Genomic DNA, 21,733 nt, shown 5'->3' with positions numbered 1-21,733 from the left:
GCCAACTTGATCTGAATCTACCGCATGTAATGATATAGTGCCATGTGTCACAGTTAGACCGAGATTTCATCTGATTGCCTTTACAAGCAGCATTGTCTCCATGCATGGATCGAATCCTACCGGGTCATTTTATATATATATATATATATACAGTGCCTTGCAAAAGTATTCGGCCCCCTTGAACTTTGCGACCTTTTGCTACATTTCAGGCTTCAAACAAAGATATAAAACTGTATTTTTTTGTGAAGAATCAACAACAAGTGGGACACAATCATGAAGTGGAACGACATTTATTGGATATTTCAAACTTTTTTAACAAATCAAAAAATGAAAAATTGGGCGTGCAAAATTATTAATTATAAAATTTATTGTTGCTTCAATATATCCACACATTTTCTACCTCATTTCCTACCTCATGATGCCATGATTTGCCGTTCCTCCTGCAGCAAAGCACCACCACAACATGATGCTGCCAGCCCCGTGCTTCACGGTTGGGATGGTGTTCTTCGGCTAGCAAGCCTCCCCGTTTTCCTCCAAACATAACAATGGTCATTATGGCCAAACAGTTCTATTTTTGTTTCATCAGACCAGAGGACATTTCTCCAAAAAGTATGATCTTTGTCCCCATGTGCAGTTGCAAACCGTAGTCTGGCTTTTTTATGGCGGTTTTGGAAAATTGGCTTCTTCCTTGCTGAGCGGCCTTTCATGTCGATATAGGACTCGTTTTACTGTGGATCAGGATACTTTTGTACCTGTTTCCTCCAACATCTTCACAAGGTCCTTTGCTGTTGTTCTGGGATTGATTTGCACTTTCCGTACCAAAGTATGTTAATCTCTAGCAGACAGAACACGTCTCCTTCCTGAGTGGTATGACAGCTGCGTGGTCCCATATACTTGCGTACTATTGTTTGTACAGATGAACGTGGTACCTTCAGGCTTTTGGAAATTGCTCCCAAGGATGAACCAGACTTGTGGAGGTCCACATATCTTTTTCTGGGGTCTTGGCGGATTTCTTTTGATTTCCCCATGATGTCAAGCAAAGAGGCACTGAGTTTGAAGGTAGCCCTTGAAATACATCCACAGGTACACCTCCAATTGACTCAAATGATAATAATTATCCTATCAGAAGCTTCCAAAGCCATGACATCATTTTCTGCTGTTTAAAGGCACCAACTTTGTATGTAAACTTCTGACCCACTGGAATTGTGATACAGTGAATTATAAGTGAAATAATCTGTCTGTAAACAATTGTTGGAAAAATGACTTGTGTCATGCACAAAGTAGATGTCCTAACCGACTTGTCAAAACAATAGTTTGTTAACAAGAAGTTTGTGAAGTGGTTGAAAAATGAGTTTTAATGACTCCAACCTAAGTGTATGTAAACTTCCAACTTCAACTGTATATGGGTCTGCCTCTAGTTCTTTTCCCTCTCATTGCGCTTCATTGTTTCACCAAAGTATGTCTATGTATTTATGTTTCTGTACAACATGGAAAAGATGCGAACTTAGGAAGTACATACACAAACACACACATACCTTCAACTTGAACTCCAGTTCTGCCACATATTTGGTTTTCTCACACTCAATAGTGATCTTCCCTCCCAGCTCCAGTGTCATGGTGCCATACAGAATACCTAATATAGAAACAAGAAGCGACATTTACACACACACACACGTAGAAACACTCCTATCATGAACGATATAAAAGGTCAGTGAATGCAACAGAGCCAGAACAACAGTGTAAATACAGGAGCTACAGGCAAGCCACTTCAGACAGAAGTAAGCAGTCAGTAAATGGGCTATGCTCGGTTACCATGCTCGGTTACCATGCTCGATTACCCATCTAAATAGTAGGCATTTTGGTTATGCAAAATAAACACGCTTGATAATTGAGGCTTTTCATCAATTTTGAATTCGCTGCACATTGAGGAAGATAATCTTTTCAGACCCAGCTGATAATCAGATAAGGGTGTTTAAGCAATAAGGTTATTGTGCTATAACTCCTGACTAAGGGCTGTTCTTTGGCCCAAGGCAAAGCCGAGGCCCGGGAACAGCCCTTCGGAGGGAGTCATCACACGATAATCCCCGGGTACTCAAGCAATATTGCTTTTAGTAAATGGTTGCCAACATAGTTATATAAATATTAATAAAAAAGTTCTCATTAACATTTTAACGAGTAAAATTGTTTTTGCATTCTGAATGTGCAAGTCAAGCGGGCTGGTCATTTGTTAATTCTATTAATTTGACATTGCTATGCTAAACAAATCACTGGAATCTAGCTGGCAGAGATTTAATGATGATGAGACAAGAACTTCCATAAATATTGATTTAATAAATATCTAATAGGCCTACATAGGCAACAACTAGTATGGTTGGCGAGTCCAAGCTAACAAAGCTAGTTGGTGATGTTAATATAGTGACGTTTCCGTTGATGGCACACGACGGGAAGAACTGACCATGGTCTGGTGCTGCCAACAACTTGAGTGAGCTCTCACACTGGCCACTCACTGCCATTATTTCCCCTTGCCTCCAGGCCCGCATCACACAACTTTTGCATTCTTAAGTTGCTATCCAAGCAGGCTGATCATTATTTTCTCATGTTTTGACCCAGGTGTTAATTCAAATAAATATATTAATTTGACATTGCTTTGCTAAACAAATCACTGGCTTGTAGCTAGCTAGCAAAGCTTCAATGCTGATAAGAGACAAGAACTTCAATAAATAATGATTTAATACACTGAACAAAAATCTAAACGCAACATACAACAATTTCAAAGATTTTACTGAATTACACTTCATAAGGAAATCAGTCAATTGAAAAATTCATTAGGCCCTAACCAATGGATTTCACGACTGGGAATACAGATATGCATCTGTTGGTCACAGATACCTTAAAAAAAAGGTATGGGAGTGGATCAGAAAACCAGTCAAGTATCTGGTACCACCATTTGCACCATGCAGCGCAACACATCTCCTTTGCATGGAGTTGATCAGGCTGTTGATTGTGGCCTGTGGAATGTTGTCCCATTCCTCTTCAATGAGTGTGCAAAGTGGCCGAACATTGGCGGGAACTGGAACACGCTGTTGAACACGTCGATTCAGAGCATCCCAAACATGCTCAATGGGTGACATGTCTGAGTATGCAGGCCATGGAAGAACTAGGACATTTTCAGTTTCCAGAAATTGTGTACAGATCCTTGTGATGTGGGGCCGTGCATTATCATGCTGAAACATGAGGTGATGGCGGCGGATGAATGGCACGACAATGGCCTCAGGATCTCATCACGATATACAGTGGGGCAAAAAAGTATTTAGTCAGCCACCAATTGTGCAAGTTCTCCCACTTAAAAAAATTAGAGAGGCCTGTAATTTTCATCATAGGTACACTTCAATAACGCGTCTCCTCCTTGAGCGGTATGACGGCTGCGTGGTCCCATGGTGTTTAAACTTGCGTACTATTGTTTGTACAGATGAATGTGGTACCTTCAGGCATTTGGAAATTGCTCCCAAGGTTGAACCAGACTTGTGGAGGTCTACAATTTTTTTCTGTGGTCTTGGCTGATTTATTTTGATTTCCCCATGATGTCAAGCAAAGAGGCACTGAGTTTGAAGGTAGGCCTTGAAATACATCCACAGGTACACCTCCAATTGAATTGAATTATGTGAATTAGCCTATCAGAAGCTTCCGAAGCCATGTCATCATTTTCTGGAATTTTCCAAGCTGTTTAAAGGCACAGTCAACTTAGCTTATGTCACCTTCTGACCCACTGGAATTGTGATACAGTGAATTATAAGTGAAATAATCTGTCTGTAAATAATTATTGGAAAAAGTACTTGTGTCATGCACAAAGTAGATGTCCTAACCGACTTGCCAAAACTATAGTTTGTTAACAAGAAATTTAGGAAGTGGTTGAAAAACTAGTTTTAATTACTCCAACCTAAGTATGTAAACTTCCGACTTCAACTGTATTATGAAAGTACGACAAAGACCATTACGCAGGCACTGGAATAAGCAGATCAGAAAAGACAAGCCTAGAACCACTAAAGCAGCCAATTTTTTTCATGAATGCCCCACTGCGTCATTGACTTTTCCTAAATAAGTTTATAGCACACTGTCGTTGTTAGAATCTTAATATTACAAACAGAACTGGAGTTATAACCAGTTTTAGGAGGGCATGTCATTATTTGAATGGTTTTCCCCAGTTGTCCTTCTTTCTCCTTGTCTCCTTCTCCTGACACTGGAATATGCAGTGCCCAGCTGATCATCACCCAGATAATTCCCTCGAAACTCAACCTAAACTAATTTCACACAAATAACAGATTAAATAAATGAAGTATAATGGGGAGAAAAGGTAAGTTGATGAGTGAAGGGACGTGAGCAATGTATAATTATGTAATCACCAATTGTGAATGAATTACATGGCGGGCCATTCTATTGCATTGATCGATTGTAATTAGAATCTTTAAAACAGTATGAATCAAAGCAGTCTTATCATTCTACTCTGGCCTACTCGGATTAGGCTACACAGTGGGAGCGTGCGTAATTGTACTTGCTGAACAATTCAATATCTTGTAAAATGTCGATATTGGGCAGCAGGTGAGAGAGTGTTGGAGAATGTGGTGATGGGACTTATGGAACCTTATGTTGGCAAGGGGAGAAATGTCACCGTGGACTTTTTCTTAACTTCCCTCTCATCGGCTAACAATTTGCTTGCAAAGAAAACAAGTCTGGCCAGCACCATGAACAAAGTGAGACGGGAGCTCCCTCCATCTGCGCAAAATAAGACACCTGCACAGCCTTTGTATTCCACAATGGTGCTGAAGAATGACAAGACAACAGGAACACAATAAAGAGAAAACTGGGGACTATTTCACACTACAACCAAACAAAGCAAGTCAAAGCAAGTGAAAGTTAACAAATAATTGTGCCAACTGTTAGGACAATGGATAACAGCTAAATGAGATCCAACTGACGTCATTGCGTGACAACGCACACCATGTAAGCATAAGCAGACAATTATTAACTATTTTGGCTGCTGTCAAATAAACACTTTTATTATAATGCCATTATTTATTTTGTGCTGAGATTCACTATTTAGCAAGGCCACGTGGCGCTTATAATGATATTTTAATCATTTGACCGTACGTCTTGTCTTGGTGGTTGGGGTATTTAAATTTTTTCATTATAAAAAGCAGCTGTTACCTTATTCCAACACATATGCTTCCTGTTTCATAGTTGTAACAAAGGCCATCCACTAATATTTTGTTTTTAAAACGAATGTTGGCGTACAGTGCCTTGCGAAAGTATTCGGCCCCCTTGAACTTTGCGACCTTTTGCCACATTTCAGGCTTCAAACATAAAGATATAAAACTGTATTTTTTTGTGAAGAATCAACAACAAGTGGGACTCAATCATGAAGTGGAACGACATTTATTGGATATTTCAAACTTTTTTAACAAATCAAAAACTGAAAAATTGGGCGTGCAAAATTATTCAGCCCCTTTACTTTCAGTGCAGTAAACTCTCTCCAGAAGTTCAGTGAGGATCTCTGAATGATCCAATGTTGACCTAAATGACTAATGATGATAAATACAATTCACCTGTGTGTAATCAAGTCTCCGTATAAATGCACCTGCACTGTGATAGTCTCAGAGGTCCGTTAAAAGCGCAGAGAGCATCATGAAGAACAAGGAACACACCAGGCAGGTCCGAGATACTGTTGTGAAGAAGTTTAAAGCCGGATTTGGATACAAAAAATATTTCCCAAGCTTTAAACATCCCAAGGAGCACTGTGCAAGCGATAATATTGAAATGGAAGGAGTATCAGACCACTGCAAATCTACCAAGACCTGGCCGTCCCTCTAAACTTTCAGCTCATACAAGGAGAAGACTGATCAGAGATGCAGCCAAGAGGCCCATGATCACTACTGCAGAGATCTACAGCTGAGGTGGGAGACTCTGTCCATAGGACAACAATCAGTCGTATATTGCACAAATCTGGCCTTTATGGAAGAGTGGCAAGAAGAAAGCCATTTCTTAAAGATATCCATAAAAAGTGTTGTTTCAAGTTTGCCACAAGCCACCTGGGAGACACACCAAACATGTGGAAGAAGGTGCTCTGGTCAGATGAAACCAAAATTGAACTTTTTGGCAACAATGCAAAACGTTATGTTTGGCGTAAAAGCAACACAGCTCATCACCCTGAACACACCATCCCCACTGTCAAACATGGTGGTGGCAGCATCATTGTTTGGGCCTGCTTTTCTTCAGCAGGGACAGGGAAGATGGTTAAAATTGATGGGAAGATGGATGGAGCCAAATACAGGACCATTCTGGAAGAAAACCTGATGGAGTCTGCAAAAGACCTGACACTGGGACGGAGATTTGTCTTCCAACAAGACAATGATCCAAAACATAAAGCAAAATCTACAATCCAATGGTTCAAAAATAAACATATCCAGGTGTTAGAATGGCCAAGTCAAAGTCCAGACCTGAATCCAATCGAGAATCTGTGGAAAGAACTGAAAACTGCTGTTCACAAATGCTCTCCATCCAACCTCACTGAGCTCGAGCTGTTTTGCAAGGAGGAATGGGAAAAAATGTCAGTCTCTCGATGTGCAAAACTGATAGAGACATACCCCAAGCGACTTACAGCTGTAATCGCAGCAAAAGGTGGCGCTACAAAGTATTAACGTAAGGGGGCTGAATAATTTTGCACGCCCAATTTTTCCGTTTTTGATTTGTTAAAAAAAGTTTGAAATATCCAATAAATGTCGTTCCACTTCATGATTGTGTCCCACTTGTTGTTGATTCTTCACAAAAAAATACAGTTTTATATATTTATGTTTGAAGCCTGAAATGTGGCAAAAGGTCGCAAAGTTCAAGGGGGCCGAATACTTTCGCAAGGCACTGTATGTGTTTTTCAGTTTTTATATATAGCCTACAGTAACAAACTAATGCTACTGTTATTGAAATAAATAAAAAAATCCTATTCTAATGTCACCCAAGGCCTTCATAAACACAAATTATTTTTACAATAGCATATATGAACTATATTAATTACACTGTTAGAATGCTGCAGTCAGAATGACCTGAAGAGGAATCCATCGAGGCACAGCAGTTCTAGTGTTAAAACTACAAAAGTTGAAACAATAGCAAAGCGGTCAACCCGCCTGTTCTGGTAAAATTTGAGGGATGGGCCTGGAGAAATGTAGCCACTCAAATTCAGAGACAGAGCTATGGATGCAAGGACTGAGCATCCATGCTAACAAGATGATAGTTTTAACCATGTTTTGAGGCCAGTCTGTGTAGGCACAAATCTGGCCTGCGGGTGGTTGAGCAAAAAAAAAAATATATACAGTGCCTTCAGAGAGTATTCAGACTGGAGGTCGACCGATTAATCGGAAGGGCCGATTTCAAGTTTTTATAACAATCGGAAATCGGTATTTTTGGACACCGATTTGGACGATTTTTTTTTTTACACCTTTATTTCATCTTTATTTAACTAGGCAAGTCAGTTAAGAACACATTCTTATTTTCAATGATGGCCTAGGAACGGTGGGTTAACTGTGGCAGAACGACAGATTTTTACCTTGTCAGCTCGGGGATTCAATCTTGCAACCTTACAGTTACCTAGTCCAACGCTCTAACAACCTGATTACATTGCACTCTGCGAGGAGCCTGCCTGTTACGTGAATGCAGTAAGAAGCCAAGGTAAGTTGCTAGCTAGCATTAAACTTATCTTATAAAAAACAATCAATCAATCATAATCACTAGTTAACTGCACATGGTTGATGATATTACTAGTTTATCTGGCGTGTCCTGCGCTGCATATAATCGATGCGGTGCATATTCGCAAAAAAAGGACTGTCCTTGCTCCAATGTGTAAAAAAAAATGTTTTTGCTTTTTCATTATGGGTTATTATGTGTAGATTGATTAAATAAAATATGTGTTTTCATCAATTTTAGAATAGGGCTGTAACATAACAAAATGTGGAAAAAGTTAAGGGGTCTGAATACTTTCCGAATGCACTGTATTTTTCAAATGACTGAAACCAAATCGACACTGTGTAGAAATGATAACGGACCTACAGTCTTATAGTTTCTTGAATGTGTCCAGCTCGCTAATAAATCACAGAAATGTAAAGCTAGACAGTCAGGGAGTATTGACAATTCCACAAAAACGATGAATAGAGGACAATCCTTTGCAAATATTGACGCATAGGAAATGTTGTAGACTGAATTAGCTCCCCGGGCAAAATTTGTTTGACACCCCTGCTATACAGTATTTGTTTAGATTTACTTGTATTGGGTTCTGATGGGGTACGAATGTTGAACTAAGCTCATGTTCATGTTTTTTTTTATGTTTCATTAATGATATGAATATACATAAGCCCAAAAATGGATGCAGCAATTAAGGATTCAATGTTAGAGTTGCTCAGAAAACCAGAGATATTTAGATTCCAGAAAGACCGTTTATGGATTTTTAAAAAGTAGTACCTTTACAGTGGGCGTAAGGCATGGTGATGACGTACTCCTCATCCCTGCCCAGCAGCATCAATCTGGCCCTGCCATCCAGTATGGCAGACAGAGAGTTACCTGGAACAGGACATTAGAATTTACACCGATCAACCTGGTCCCAGATCTGTTCATGCTGTAAAGATCTGTTTCATATACACCTTTAGGCATAGAGTAGATAGAAACACCATGAAGCTCAATTTAATTCCCAACATAAGATTGACTACACAAGAACAAAGATTGTGGTGTGCAGATAAACCAGCGTACCGTAAAACTTGGACTTGGCCAAGATGCTGCCGCTGATATAGAAGCCGTCCTTCTTGTTGCAGACGTAGAAGGCAGAGATTGGTGGGTGGTGGGAGATCTGAGATAGAAAGATAGGGAGTGTGTTATTTAGGGCAGTGATTCTCAACTGGGGAAGTCGCGACCCCCATGGGAGCCGCTGGAGGATTTTAAGGGGTCGCACAACTTGTATAAAATAATATCTAAAACATGTGCACCGCTTATTGTTGTTCACTTTACACGTGCAGCGAGTCCGCAGTAGTAAAATGGCTAGTTATGTTCGAACTCTGAGGGTTCTTGCGCTGCACACACTCAATGACCAATACAATAACATTCTCGCCCCCCCCACACACACACTGATCCAATGAACTGACATTTCTCGACATACACACTGATCCAATAAAAATGTAATTCTGCAACATTTTGTTTTAAATGTGACACATCCAATCAGATAATACAGATATTTTTCTGAAAGCTACAGTTGCAAGAAAACATTTGTGAACCCTTTGGAATTACCTGGATTTCTGCATTTCTGCATCGTCTGATCTTCATCTAAGTCACAATAATAGACAAACACAATCTGACTAAACTAATAACACACAAAGAGTTTTCACATTTTCATTGAAGACGTTGAGTAATCATTCACAGTGCAGGCTGGTAAAAGTAAGTCAACCCTTGAGTTTAGTCACTTCTAGATCCTCCGTTAGCAGCAACAACCTCCACCAAACGTTTCCTGTAGCTGCTTATAAAACTTGCACAACATTTTGAACCATTCCTCCCTACAAATCTGTTTCAGTTCATCAATGGGTTGTCTTGATTGCACTGCCCTCTTCAGGACATGCCACAGCATCACAATTGGGTTTAGGTCAGGACTATGACTTGGCCATTCCAAAACACAAATCTTTCTTTTCAGCCATTCTTTAGTTGATTTACTTGTGTGCTTTGGGTCATTGTCTTGTCGCATCACCCAACCACTCTTAAGCTTGAGGTCATGAACTGCTGCCCTGATATTCTCCTGTAAAATGTCTTGATACACTTTTGAATTCATTGTTCCCTCAATGATTGCAAGGCGTCCAGGCCCTGAGGCAGCAAAGCAGCCCCAAACCATGATGCTCCCTCCACCATGCTTCACAGTTAGGATGAGGTTTTGGTGTTGTGTGCAGTGCCCTTTTTCCTCTATAGCGTTGTGCATTTTTCCCAAAAAGTTCCCAAAAACTTTTGTGTCATCTGTCCACAGCACATTTTCCCAGAAGCGTTGTGGAACATCCTGGTGGTCTTGGGCAAACCGGAGACATGCCGCAATGTTTTTTTTTAGACAGCAGTGGTTTCCTTCGTGGTGTCCTTCCATGAACACCATAGTTGTTCAGTGTTTTTCTGATAGTGGACACATGAACACAGACTTTCTTTGCCCTTTGTGCTCTTGGAGTGATCTTCGCAGGACACCCACTCCGAGGGAGAGTAGCAACAGTCCTGAATCTTCTCCATTTGTAGACCGTTTGTCTTACCATGGATTGATGAACACCAAGGTCTTTAGCAATGCTTTTGTAACCTTTTCCAGCTACGTGCATCTCTATAATGTGTCTTCTAAGGTCCTGTGAAAGTTGTTGGGATTGAGGCATGGTTCACACTAACCAATCTTTCTGGAGAAGAACATACAGTATTTGTCAGTAACCAGGCTTTGTTTCCCTTCATAGGGCACAGCGCCTGTGCAACCCACACCTCCAATCTCATCTCCTTAATTGAAACACTTGACTCCAAATAGCTTTTGGAGAAGTCGTTAACATAGGATCATTTACTTTTCCCAGCCTGCACTGTGAATGTCTTCAATAAATGTCACTCACTGTCTTCAATAAAAATGTGAAAAGTACAACTGTGTGTTATTAGTTTAGTCAGATTGTGTTTGTCTATTATTGTGACTTTGATGAAGATCAGACCAGATTTTATGAGTAATCAATGCAGAAATCCAGGTAATTCCAAAGGGTTCACAAACTTTTTCTTGCAACTGTAGCTTGATTGACAACTAACTAACTATGTTCTGCAGTCATTGCACATGTGGATAGTTAGCTTTCACTTAAGTCATGTAGGCTAGCTGTCAGAGTAAAATCATGGACACGTTTATAAAACGTGCAGCTCCCTCTTCATCTACGGCTGCTTTCAATGTCAACATCAAGGCAGACAACCTGGTCCCTGTCAAGAAGAGAAAATACGACCCCGACTTAATCAAATATGGTTTTACATATATAGAAAAGGCAGGGTGGGTGTAGACCCTCCAAAATGAAAAGGCACCTGGACATCAAGCATCCAAGCATCCAAGAAACAAAGACAGCTGACTTTTTTTCTTCAAGAAAATATCAACATCTGGAGGCCTCACAAGATTCACTGAAGAACGTATGCACGGTAAAAGAAAAAGCATCGCATTGTGGCCCAGCGCATTGCTAAGTGCAAAAAAAGCCCACACCAGCGCAGAGGATCTCATTCTCTCTGCTGTGATTGATATGTGCACTGAAATCTTGGGAGAGTAAGCCGCCAACAAACTTAACCCCTATCCAATGACACCATTAGGAGGAGAATCCAGGACATGTCTGAAGACATAACGCACCAGACAGAGCGCATCAGTGCAAATGGCCATTACGCACGGCAGCTTGATGAATCCACAGATGTGGCTAACCACGTCAATGTCAGACACGTCTGGGAAAATAACATTAGGGAGTTGATTTGCCCACCACCACCACAGAGTATGTCTTTAACACAATGGATATGTACCTGGGCTCCGTGGGGTTGGCCTGAGATGGGTGCGTCAGTGTGACCACTGATGGGGCAGCTGCCATGACGGGAACGCACTACGGTGTAGTAAAGTGGATCCTGGCGAGAGCACTGAGTGCGATGTGGACCATTTACATTTTAGTCATTTAGCCGTCACTCTTACATAGAACGTGGAAACACCAGCAAACTGTTTCACCACCTGAAAACCCTGCATCTTCGTGAATGTGAAGTATCTACCAGAATGCGTGCAGCAAACCCCTGGAGCAAGACATCTCCAAGCCAGACCCACACTCAGCTATCATTCAAGGAATCATTCGTCAGTGGTCCTGCCTATGACAAGAAGAGCAAGTGGAATGAGATAACGAGTGCAATTATGTATCACATAGCGAAAGACGTAGAACCAATTCAAACTGTGGAGAAAGACGGTTTCACAAAGTTGATGCGAACTCTAGAACCAAGATATGAGATCCCGAGCCGTAAATACTTCAGCAAAACATGTCTGACAGAACTGACAGTCGTGATGGAGTTGCCAGGGATATCCGTAACGCTGCATTCTTCTCTACCACCGAAGACTTATGGTCAAGCCGGACCACAGAGCCATACAATAGCCTCATGATTCATTACATTGACGGACAACTGGAAGTTGCAAAGCAAATGCCTTTAGACCTCTTGTTTCCCGGACGACCACACCGGAAAAATAATTGCAGCTGGGCTGAGAAAGGCACTTTCACTTCTTTTAAAAAGTACAGTATATCGTTATCATCCGGAAAGTGGAAAACATGCTACATATTAGTGTGAAAATTGTTTCTCTGCTATGGCCATGCTGAAAACTAAAAGCATAAACAAACTGGACAGGCAGCGTGACCTCCGAGTTGCCCTGTCAACCATCACCCCATACTTCAACAAACTTACCAAACTGAAAAAACACCCCCAGCTTTCCCACTGATAGACCGCACTACCATGAATAAACAGGTTCATTAATTATTGTTCAATTGTGATTGTTAAATAATTCTGACATTAATATTACATTATTTAACATGTTATTTTACCTTTATTTAACTGGGCAAGTCAGTTAAGAACAAATTCTTATTTACGTTGACGCCTAGGAACAGTGGGTTAACTGCCTTATTCAGGGGCAGAATGACAGATTTAAACCATGTCAACTCTGGGATTTGATCTTGCAACCTTTCAGTTACAAGTCCAACGGACTAACCACAAGGCTACCTGCCATTTGAACTGGTTAAAAACTTACACCTTTATTAAAACTTTAAGGTTGAGAAATTATTCACATGGTAACTGATGTGGTAACTGATGATGTAGAATTCTTAATTATTGTTTTTTTCTATTTTAAACACTGGTACGTGTTCCTGTTAACATTATTGGACTGGTGTGTGTTCCTGTTCATTAACAATATTGGACTAGTGTGTGTTACTGTTCATTAACGTTATTGGACTGGTGTGTGTTACTGTTCATTAACATTATTGGACTGGTGTGTGTTACTGTTGATTAACATTATTGGACTGCTGTGTGTTACTGTTAACATTATTGGACTGGTGTGTGTAACTGTTCCTTAACATTATTGGACTGGTGTGTGTTACCGTTCCTTAACACGATTGGACTAGTGTGTGTTACTGTTCCTTAACATTATTGGACTGGTGTGTGTTACTGTTCCTTAACATTATTGGACTGGTGTGTGTTACTGTTCATTAACGTTATTGGACTGGTGTGTGTTACTGTTCAATAACATTATTGGACTGGTGTGTGTTACTGTTCATTAACATTATTGGACTGGTGTGTGTTACTGTTCATTAACATTATTGGACTGGTGTGTGTTACTGTTAATTAACGTTATTGGACTGGTGTGTGTTCCTGTTCATTAACGCTATTGGACTGGTGTGTGTTACTGTTGATTAACATTATTGGACTGGTGTGTGTTCCTGTTAATTAACGTTATTGGACTGGTGTGTGTTACTGTTAATTAACGTTATTGGACTGGTGTGTGTTCCTGTTCATTAACGCTATTGGACTGGTGTGTGTTCCTGTTAATTAACGTTATTGGACTGCTGTGTGTTACTGTTCATTAACATTATTGGACTGGTGTGTGTTCCTGTTCATTAACGTTATTGGACTGGTGTGTGTTACTGTTAATTAACGTTATTGGACTGGTGTGTGTTACTGTTCATTAACGTTATTGGACTGGTGTGTGTTACTGTTCATTAACATTATTGGACTGGTGTGTGTTACTGTTCATTAACGCTATTGGACTGGTGTGTGTTACTGTTGATTAACATTATTGGACTGGTGTGTGTTACTGTTCATTAACATTATTGGACTGGTGTGTGTTACTGTTCATTAACATTATTGGACTGGTGTGTGTTACTGTTAATTAACGTTATTGGACTGGTGTGTGTTCCTGTTCATTAACGCTATTGGACTGGTGTGTGTTACTGTTGATTAACATTATTGGACTGGTGTGTGTTACTGTTAATTAACGTTATTGGACTGGTGTGTGTTCCTGTTCATTAACGCTATTGGACTGGTGTGTGTTCCTGTTCATTAACGTTATTGGACTGGTGTGTGTTACTGTTAATTAACGTTATTGGACTGGTGTGTGTTCCTGTTCATTAACGCTATTGGACTGGTGTGTGTTCCTATTCATTAACATTATTGGACTGGTGTGTGTTCCTATTCATTAACATTATTGGACTGGTGTGTGTTACTGTTAATTAACATTATTGGACTGGTGTGTGTTACTGTTCAATAACATTATTAGATTGGTGTGTGTTACTGTTCCTTAACATTATTGGACTGGTGTGTGTTAGTGTTAACATTATTGGACTAGTGTGTGTTACTGTTAATTTTTTAAATATCATAATAGTAGCCCATTGAGACAGAGTCTATTTGCATGTGAAGCCTGCCCAACAAGGCAGCTGCAATACGACATTACAAAATGTAATCATCAATTGTCATTGTCAAATTTGGGTCCCCAGGCAAAACCAGTTGAGAACCAGAAGAAAACAGTGTGACACGGGGACGTAGGACTACTACTTGGACTTGTCCAATACTGGTATTTCCGATACACAACAGTAATATTAAGCAGTAGGGCTGTCAATGAGTTTGGTTAAGAGGCAGCTGAAGTCTGGGGACGAAGCATGTAGATCTGCCACTAACATGGCCTCAGGTCTGAGGCAGCCATTTGCACAATAGCTAGGGTTTAGCTAGCTTCTAGACCCAAAGACCTGCAGAGGTATGACAGAGACAGCGGTACACACTTGCTGTGTGTGTGTAAGAAGTATATGGGTCGTCTCACCTGCTCTGCGATGTAAAAGGTGCAGCTGTCTGTCTGAGGGTGGAGCCAGCAACAGCGAAACGTCTCTCCTAGGATAGGGTTATAGGGCTTCTTCAGTCCCTGTAACACGCACACCCATCCACTACTGTTAAAATCTATCACATACATGCACACAGCCATACTTCGTTTAAATCATCAAATCAAAGGATTCAAACACAAATAATCATAGCTGCATGGACACAATGATGAATACAGACACACCCAAGCACAGACACACATACATGCTGTTAATATCTATCACATGAATGCACTCATTCCAAACTGTATATCATACAAAATAGTAGGACTGTCCCCGACTAAACAAAAAATATTCAACGACAGAAAGTTGCCTGTTCTTTCGACCAATCGATTGGTACATTTTTTTTAAAGGTGTATTTTTCCATATATAGACATACTGTGTTTAAATAAAATCAACTACATGCACTGAGCTTGTCTGATGCTTTAAGCTTATGACAAATGCCTCAAGAGGGCTCCAGAAGAAGAAGAAAAAATTAAGCTGACCCAACTATTCTCCTCCCGCTCCTGTTGGCTTTAGCAGATTCTGCCATTACTCTCCTGAAGTTGCCGGTAATCGATTACACGAGGAGTCTCATGTTGAATACCAATTTATCCTACCATTTCTCCTGATCTGCGTGCCAGTTATGGTTTTCATATGCACATTTTCATTTAATCAAAATTCTATCCAAATCTAAATGAAAACAATACGAACCTAAAAAGTTACTTCTATTGCCAACTATGTAAAAATAGCCAACAAATGAACTACCTGCAGGTATAAAATATCCTGATAAAAATAAATATTCTATAAATCACATTGGCCTGTTTGCAACGAACTTGAAACATTGTATCAACTATTAACTTGGGTCTGGCCCAAAGCTAGCGAACTTACTGATCCCCCTATAGAATATTATCGCTTATCTATTATTGTGGCGCTCCTGCACCTAAATATAAACACTACCAGCACCCAAAATGAGTACCAGAACCTATTTCAGTCCAAGTCCAGCACTGATAAGAAGTAATCAGGTAGGCCTATTTTATGACGTTTCAACTGGATCAGAGCATGACATTTTTCCCTTTCATGCTGTGTGGTTGTTGAAAGGGAGAGACCTGAAAATATATTTTTTAAATACATTGAGGAACTATTGTAATTCTCAATGGATATAAAAACATACTTTGTTTGCTTACTGTTTGAGGTGAAGAAAACATTACCTTGAAAAGCTCCACAGGTTATTAGTGGTGGTGCGTTCAGCCAATCAAAAATAATATCAGATCCCCCAAATGGGCACATTTACTATGTGTGTGTGTGTATATATTTTTGCGTGTGTAGAAGGCCAGCATCCTGGAGTCACCTCTTCACTGTTGACATTGGTGTTTTGCAGGTACAATTTAATGAAGCTGCCAGTTGAGGACTTGTGAGGCGTCTGTTTCTCAAACTAGACTCTCTAATGTATTGTCCTCTTGGTAAGTTGTGCACCGGGGCGTCCCACTCATCTTTCTATTCTGGTTTGAGACAGTTTGTGCTGTTCAGTGGAGGGAATAGTACACAGCGTTGTACGAGATCTTCAGTTTCTTGGCAATTTCTCGCATGGAATAGCCTTCATTTCTCAGAACAAGAATAGACTGAAAAAAGTTATTTGTTTCTGGCCATTGAGCCTGTAATCGAACCCACAAATGCTGGTGCTCCTGATACTCAACTAGTCTGAAGAAGGCCAGTTTTGTTGCTTATTTAATCAGAAACAACAGTTTTCAGCTGTTCTAACATAATTGCAAAAGGGTTTTCTAATGATCAATTAGCCCTTTAAAATTATAAACTTGGTTAGCTAACACAACGTGCCATTGGAACACAGGAGTGATGGTTGCTGATAATGGGCCTCTTTACGCCTATGTAGATATTCCATTAATCAGCCGTTTCCAGCTACAATAGTCATTTACAACATTAACAATGTCTACACTTAACAATGTCTATTTCTGATTAATTTGATGTTATTTCTGATTAATTTAATGTGCTTTTCTTTCAAAAACAAGGACATTTCTATGTGACCCCAAACTTTTGAACGTTAGTGTATGTATGTATATATGTCTGTCTGTATGTATTGTGATAGGACCACCAGAGGGCAGGCTGGGCTCATGGATAGTAGCCCAACAAGGCATGGGAGACAAGGTAACCAGAGGCAATTAAGCACAGCTGACGGTACTAATGACATACTCTCCTTCCCCTATAAGAGAGAGAATGAAACCAGCAGAGAGGGGGAAACTATCTCTGGAAGATGGCCACCGAGAGAGAGGAGCTATCCAGGAAGAACCACTAAGACGGTGACAATCCCGTGACTTTTTGTTGTAGTTTAAAGATAATCCTATTATGTTCTTGTTTCATCTGGAGAAGAAGATGTATGTTTTTCCTTGGAAGATTTTCATTGATTATGTTGGAGTGTTTGTGTTGACCCAATGCCCTCAATAGAGAACTGTGTTCAATCAAGAAAACTTCCTCCTGACTCGTTTATTCCACCTTCCCGCTTTAGAGTGACGCCCAATTACTTGGTCCGCTCACAGTATATAATGCGTTACTGCTCAACTAAAACAAATCTCGGTCGACCAACTACCAAACAATCGACCAGTCAACTAATTGGGGTCAGCACTACAAAATAGATTAACAGGCAAATACAAAATGAAAGAATAAAAGAGTGACACATTAAAATTAAGCGTTGCTCTACCTCTGTTTGCCACACCCTATCACGTGTCTGTGTCGCTGTGTGTATCAGGTATACCTGGCTTGGAAACCAGCTGAACCTGTAATTCTGGGAGTCCCTGTGGCAGTTACACCAGAGCCACTCTAACCTCGTCCCCAGGCTAGCGTATATAAGAGAGTATATCAGCCTGAAAGAACAATGACTCAAATCTAGCCTATATGGGAGTGAAGTAGATTTTTTTTATTTGACCATCTATGGTATAAATTCTTTACCAAGACCTTACAGAAATGAAATAACTAACCTAACTCCGCAATCTCCCATTTCACAACCCACAGAGTTAACACTACGGAATTTTTGTTTTTCAAATTTTGGCTTGAATATTGGTTGTATGTTCATACAGTGGTACAATCGTAGAATGGAAGTCAAACCAGTCACTCAGAACTACAATGACTCCTCCAGCCAACCCCAGAAATAGGGGAGTGTCACTTTGTATTATTACCCTTAAAGAACAGGCAAGTTTACCTTGGGCTTCTTGTAGAAACCAGACAGGTACCAGCGCACAACCTGCTTTATTCTGCCATATGGACTCTCCTCCCTCGCAGCCCTGGGACCAGAGAGAGAGCAAGAGCAAGAGAGGACATAGAAGAAAAAAACAGAGAGTGCGAGAGAGAGAGGGAGGGAAAGGGAGAGATGGACACAGAGCTTTGTTCAGTTAGAGTGTATCTACTATCTCATACAGTAGATTGGTATAGTGGTAGTGACATAGTAGAGATAAAGTAATGGCGGTAATAGTTGAGCTACAAGTGTACTACTAGTCTAGTATTGTCATACTCCGACAGCAGATTAGCGTGGTAGTAGTAGTCCGATAGTTTGTCCAGGAAAGAGCGTGGCTCCAGGATGAAGGTGGGCAAGACCACTTTAGACAGGTCCATGCCAGGCCGCAGCTGCTTTAGCAGGGTCCAGATCAGACCCTTGTTCTCCTCAGACACCGTCTCCACCTGGGACGCCTCACCAGCCTGGGAGAAAGGGACACACAGAAGCAAGGTTGGAAAATGTAAGTTTTGATTCATTCGAATAGACTCCTTTTAGTAGAGGAAAACGTATTCCCCATTCCTACGATAAATAGTCATCATGTCTCTTTTTGTCTTTACCCTACAGTCCTGAGAATCACGTAGCTGCCCGGCGGTCAAAGCCGGCCCCACGTCACATTTCATGTGGCCCCTGATGTTCACCAATAAATTTGATAGATTTAGAATAAATCATCACTGGCTAGCTACAGGCTTTGTAACATGCTGAACCCCTAATAACCTGTCAGTGTATGTTAGCCGTCTGTGAGTGATGTCCTGTCGTGTTTCACCTCGGCCATCTCCTCCTGGCTCTGCTCGACGTAGGATGTGGCCTGCAGCCCCGGAGACAGCTCGTCCGATTGGTCCATGTCGCTCTCCTCCGTCAGCCTACCTCCGTTCTCATTGGCCCCGTTGTCCCAATCCTCCTGGGCATCGTGCTCTGATTTCTCAGAGTAGCCGTCATTCTCCATCTGTTGGTTGGCCAACCTTAAAGAGGAGAAACACGCAGATATGGTTTAATTAGCAGGAGCACACATTAATAAAGTTTGTGTCTGTTACAGATATGTGATGGTACAACGCTGTTATTTATTAACTTCATGTCCATCTGCACATTGGTAAGCTATTGGGTTTGCATATTTCATTAATAAAACTGTAGCAGAATTTGATTTAAACTGAATAACTTCCAGTTACCAGTTCCAGTGGCGTACCTCTGCCTCAGAACAAAGTCAAGAAAGATGAATAAAACTGAATTTTGCACCGGTGTTGAAAACAACAGCCTCAGCTCCCGACACTTCAGTTTTAATACCTGTGCAATTAATGGTCACTTGCAGCACACGCAAGCTTAGCTTGAAAGCAGGCCAAGTGACATGATTCTCTGGAAGAATTGGATAAAAAGGCATTGAGCAGGTCATCCTGCTCTGAACTCTAATTCACATATTCTCACTCCTAAAGTGTTTTTCCTTCTCCATATTGTGAGAGAGCTGGATATGATTACACAGAGGCCAGCAGACAGAGACTAGATCACAGTCCTCCACCTTAACTGTGGAGGACGGGCTCATACTAATGGCTGGAATGGAATGGCATTGACACATCAAACATGGTTACCTTGTGTTTGATACCAGTCACTTCATTCCAGTCATCATTATGAGCCACCCTCTCCTCACCTGGGTACGAGATAGAGGGGTAGGGCCTAATGTCAAAGGACAGGACACATGTCCAACATCTGTCAGCATTTCACTGTAAGGTCTACTCCTGTTGTATTCGGCACATGTGACAAATAACATTTGATTTCATTTGTACAACATGGCTGCCTGAGCAACCACATCCCTCACCGCACCCCTCACTTTCAGTGGCATGAATGTCACTGTCAATAATGATGTCACTCAGAGGATGACACGCACATGCACAGTTGCACAGACACAGGACACAGAGCCCAAGAACGATAGAGCCCCGGATATAAGAAATACATATCCCACAATATTCACAGCGTGCCCCAGCTATGTGTGGTACTGAATGAGAACCATATTCACTTACATCCTGCCATTCAAAATAACACATTTTGTGAACAACTACCAGACTTAACCTTAACCAGTGAGTAGAAAAGCATCAGTCCATAAAAGAGAGAAAAAGGCAGCCGGCTAAAGAGGACCTTAATGGCTGTTAGATTGGAGCCATTAACAGCAGACCTTTGTGTGTGGCTCTCCAGTGGACAGATGGACAGAAACACACACAGCCTCCTTCTCACAGGCACACGCCGGTTTTCCACACAGTACACACTGAAACTGTAAGGCCACAAAGGCCACGCATGTCAAAAGTCATATGTTCTACCTCACCAGCCAATTGGAAATATTACACAAATACATTACACCGTATGCCATAAACTTGGGACGCATGGCCTTTCTTACCTTGTAACAAACGGCAATTATCCTCCAGATTCCACTTAAGCACAACAACAAGCGATTTGTATAAAATACATCCACAGGCACAAAAAGCCCTTCCCCTCTCCTCTCTAAGTAAAAAGGCACATGTCTGTTATTTTCACAAATCAGCGACTAAAGCGTAGGGATTTGTTTTCCTGTCTTCTCTGCCACGCCTGCTTCCTGGATATGTGTGAGAATGTATGTGTGTGTGTGTGTGTGTGTGTGTGTGTGTGAACAGAAAGGAAGAGGCGAAGCAAGAGGATTCACTCTCACCAAAATCTGTCCAAATTAAGCACAATGCATTTATATGGGCTTATTTTGGACCTAAGCTTGTCGTCTGCCTGCCTTTCCCCTTTGGAACAACGACTCCCATTGTTAGGGCGGAAACATGAGTATCTGGTCATTATATACAGGATCTCCGGTGTGTAACAGTGTGTGTGGGGGGGGGGGGGGTCTGCTTCACTGGTTGGTAAAATATTTATTCCTGAGTATCTGCCTCCTGTCACATGACCCACGGGGGCTGTTGTGATTGGCTGAAAGGAGAGAGGGGCACAAACAGGGAGGGGCTAGTGAGTGCAGTCTAAATGGAGGATTCTAGAAAACGCACACAAACATACACCATGACTCTCAATTACTTAGCGAAATCAATGAACATTTTGCCCTGACATTATTTGGCATGACAACTCCATTGAAACCCAATGAAAATGTGACCACTATTTAGGCACACCTTATTGAATATGTCACTGCTCAGGTGCCCTATTTAATGACCTTTATCTTTGAATCAGCAGGTGTGCCCTCTCTTTGTTATAATCCCCAAAACAAAGAAACTCAAGTAGATTTTTTATACTCTGAGTTTTATGCTAAATGGTATTGTGTATTTTACTGCGAGCTGACTAAGGGATAGTATTCCCCCAATCTTAACTACTCTTTGAGGTCAGCAAACAATTGTCAACTTCCCAAAATAGCCTATACATACTTGAATCCACAGAGATCCTATTAAATGACGAGTTATAACATGTCATTATATACTTCAATCTAATTTAGACAATGATGCGACAAAATCACAGTAGATCTGTTTCAACTTTGAATTTAAGACTTTGGAAGATAGCTTTTTTTAGCTCCCAATTATAATGATTTTGCTTGGGGAGGGTT

The 21,733-nt window shown here is 40.9% G+C and overlaps 1 protein-coding gene across 6 annotated transcripts in view; it reads right to left on the bottom strand.

Annotated features, from left to right (window-relative positions):
* Positions 1 to 21,733, bottom strand: part of LOC139367964 (oxysterol binding protein-like 5) — a 109,056-nt gene that overhangs the window by 6,211 nt on the left and 81,112 nt on the right. For all 6 annotated transcript variants that reach the window (XM_071106438.1, XM_071106429.1, XM_071106420.1 and 3 more), the window contains 7 exons: positions 18,953 to 19,148; positions 18,427 to 18,611; positions 18,118 to 18,199; positions 14,873 to 14,971; positions 8,785 to 8,881; positions 8,500 to 8,598; positions 1,536 to 1,633 (listed from right to left, as the gene is read on the bottom strand). In XM_071106438.1, the coding sequence (XP_070962539.1) occupies positions 1,536 to 1,633; positions 8,500 to 8,598; positions 8,785 to 8,881; positions 14,873 to 14,971; positions 18,118 to 18,199; positions 18,427 to 18,611; positions 18,953 to 19,148 (856 nt within the window). The remainder of the gene's footprint in view (positions 1 to 1,535; positions 1,634 to 8,499; positions 8,599 to 8,784; positions 8,882 to 14,872; positions 14,972 to 18,117; positions 18,200 to 18,426; positions 18,612 to 18,952; positions 19,149 to 21,733) is intronic.

The sequence above is a fragment of the Oncorhynchus clarkii genome, chromosome 2, assembly GCF_045791955.1.
Source record: "Oncorhynchus clarkii lewisi isolate Uvic-CL-2024 chromosome 2, UVic_Ocla_1.0, whole genome shotgun sequence".
Taxonomy (NCBI): domain Eukaryota; kingdom Metazoa; phylum Chordata; class Actinopteri; order Salmoniformes; family Salmonidae; genus Oncorhynchus; species Oncorhynchus clarkii.
Note: the sequence above shows the minus strand (reverse complement) of the source record. Positions and strands in the feature narration are given on the sequence as shown.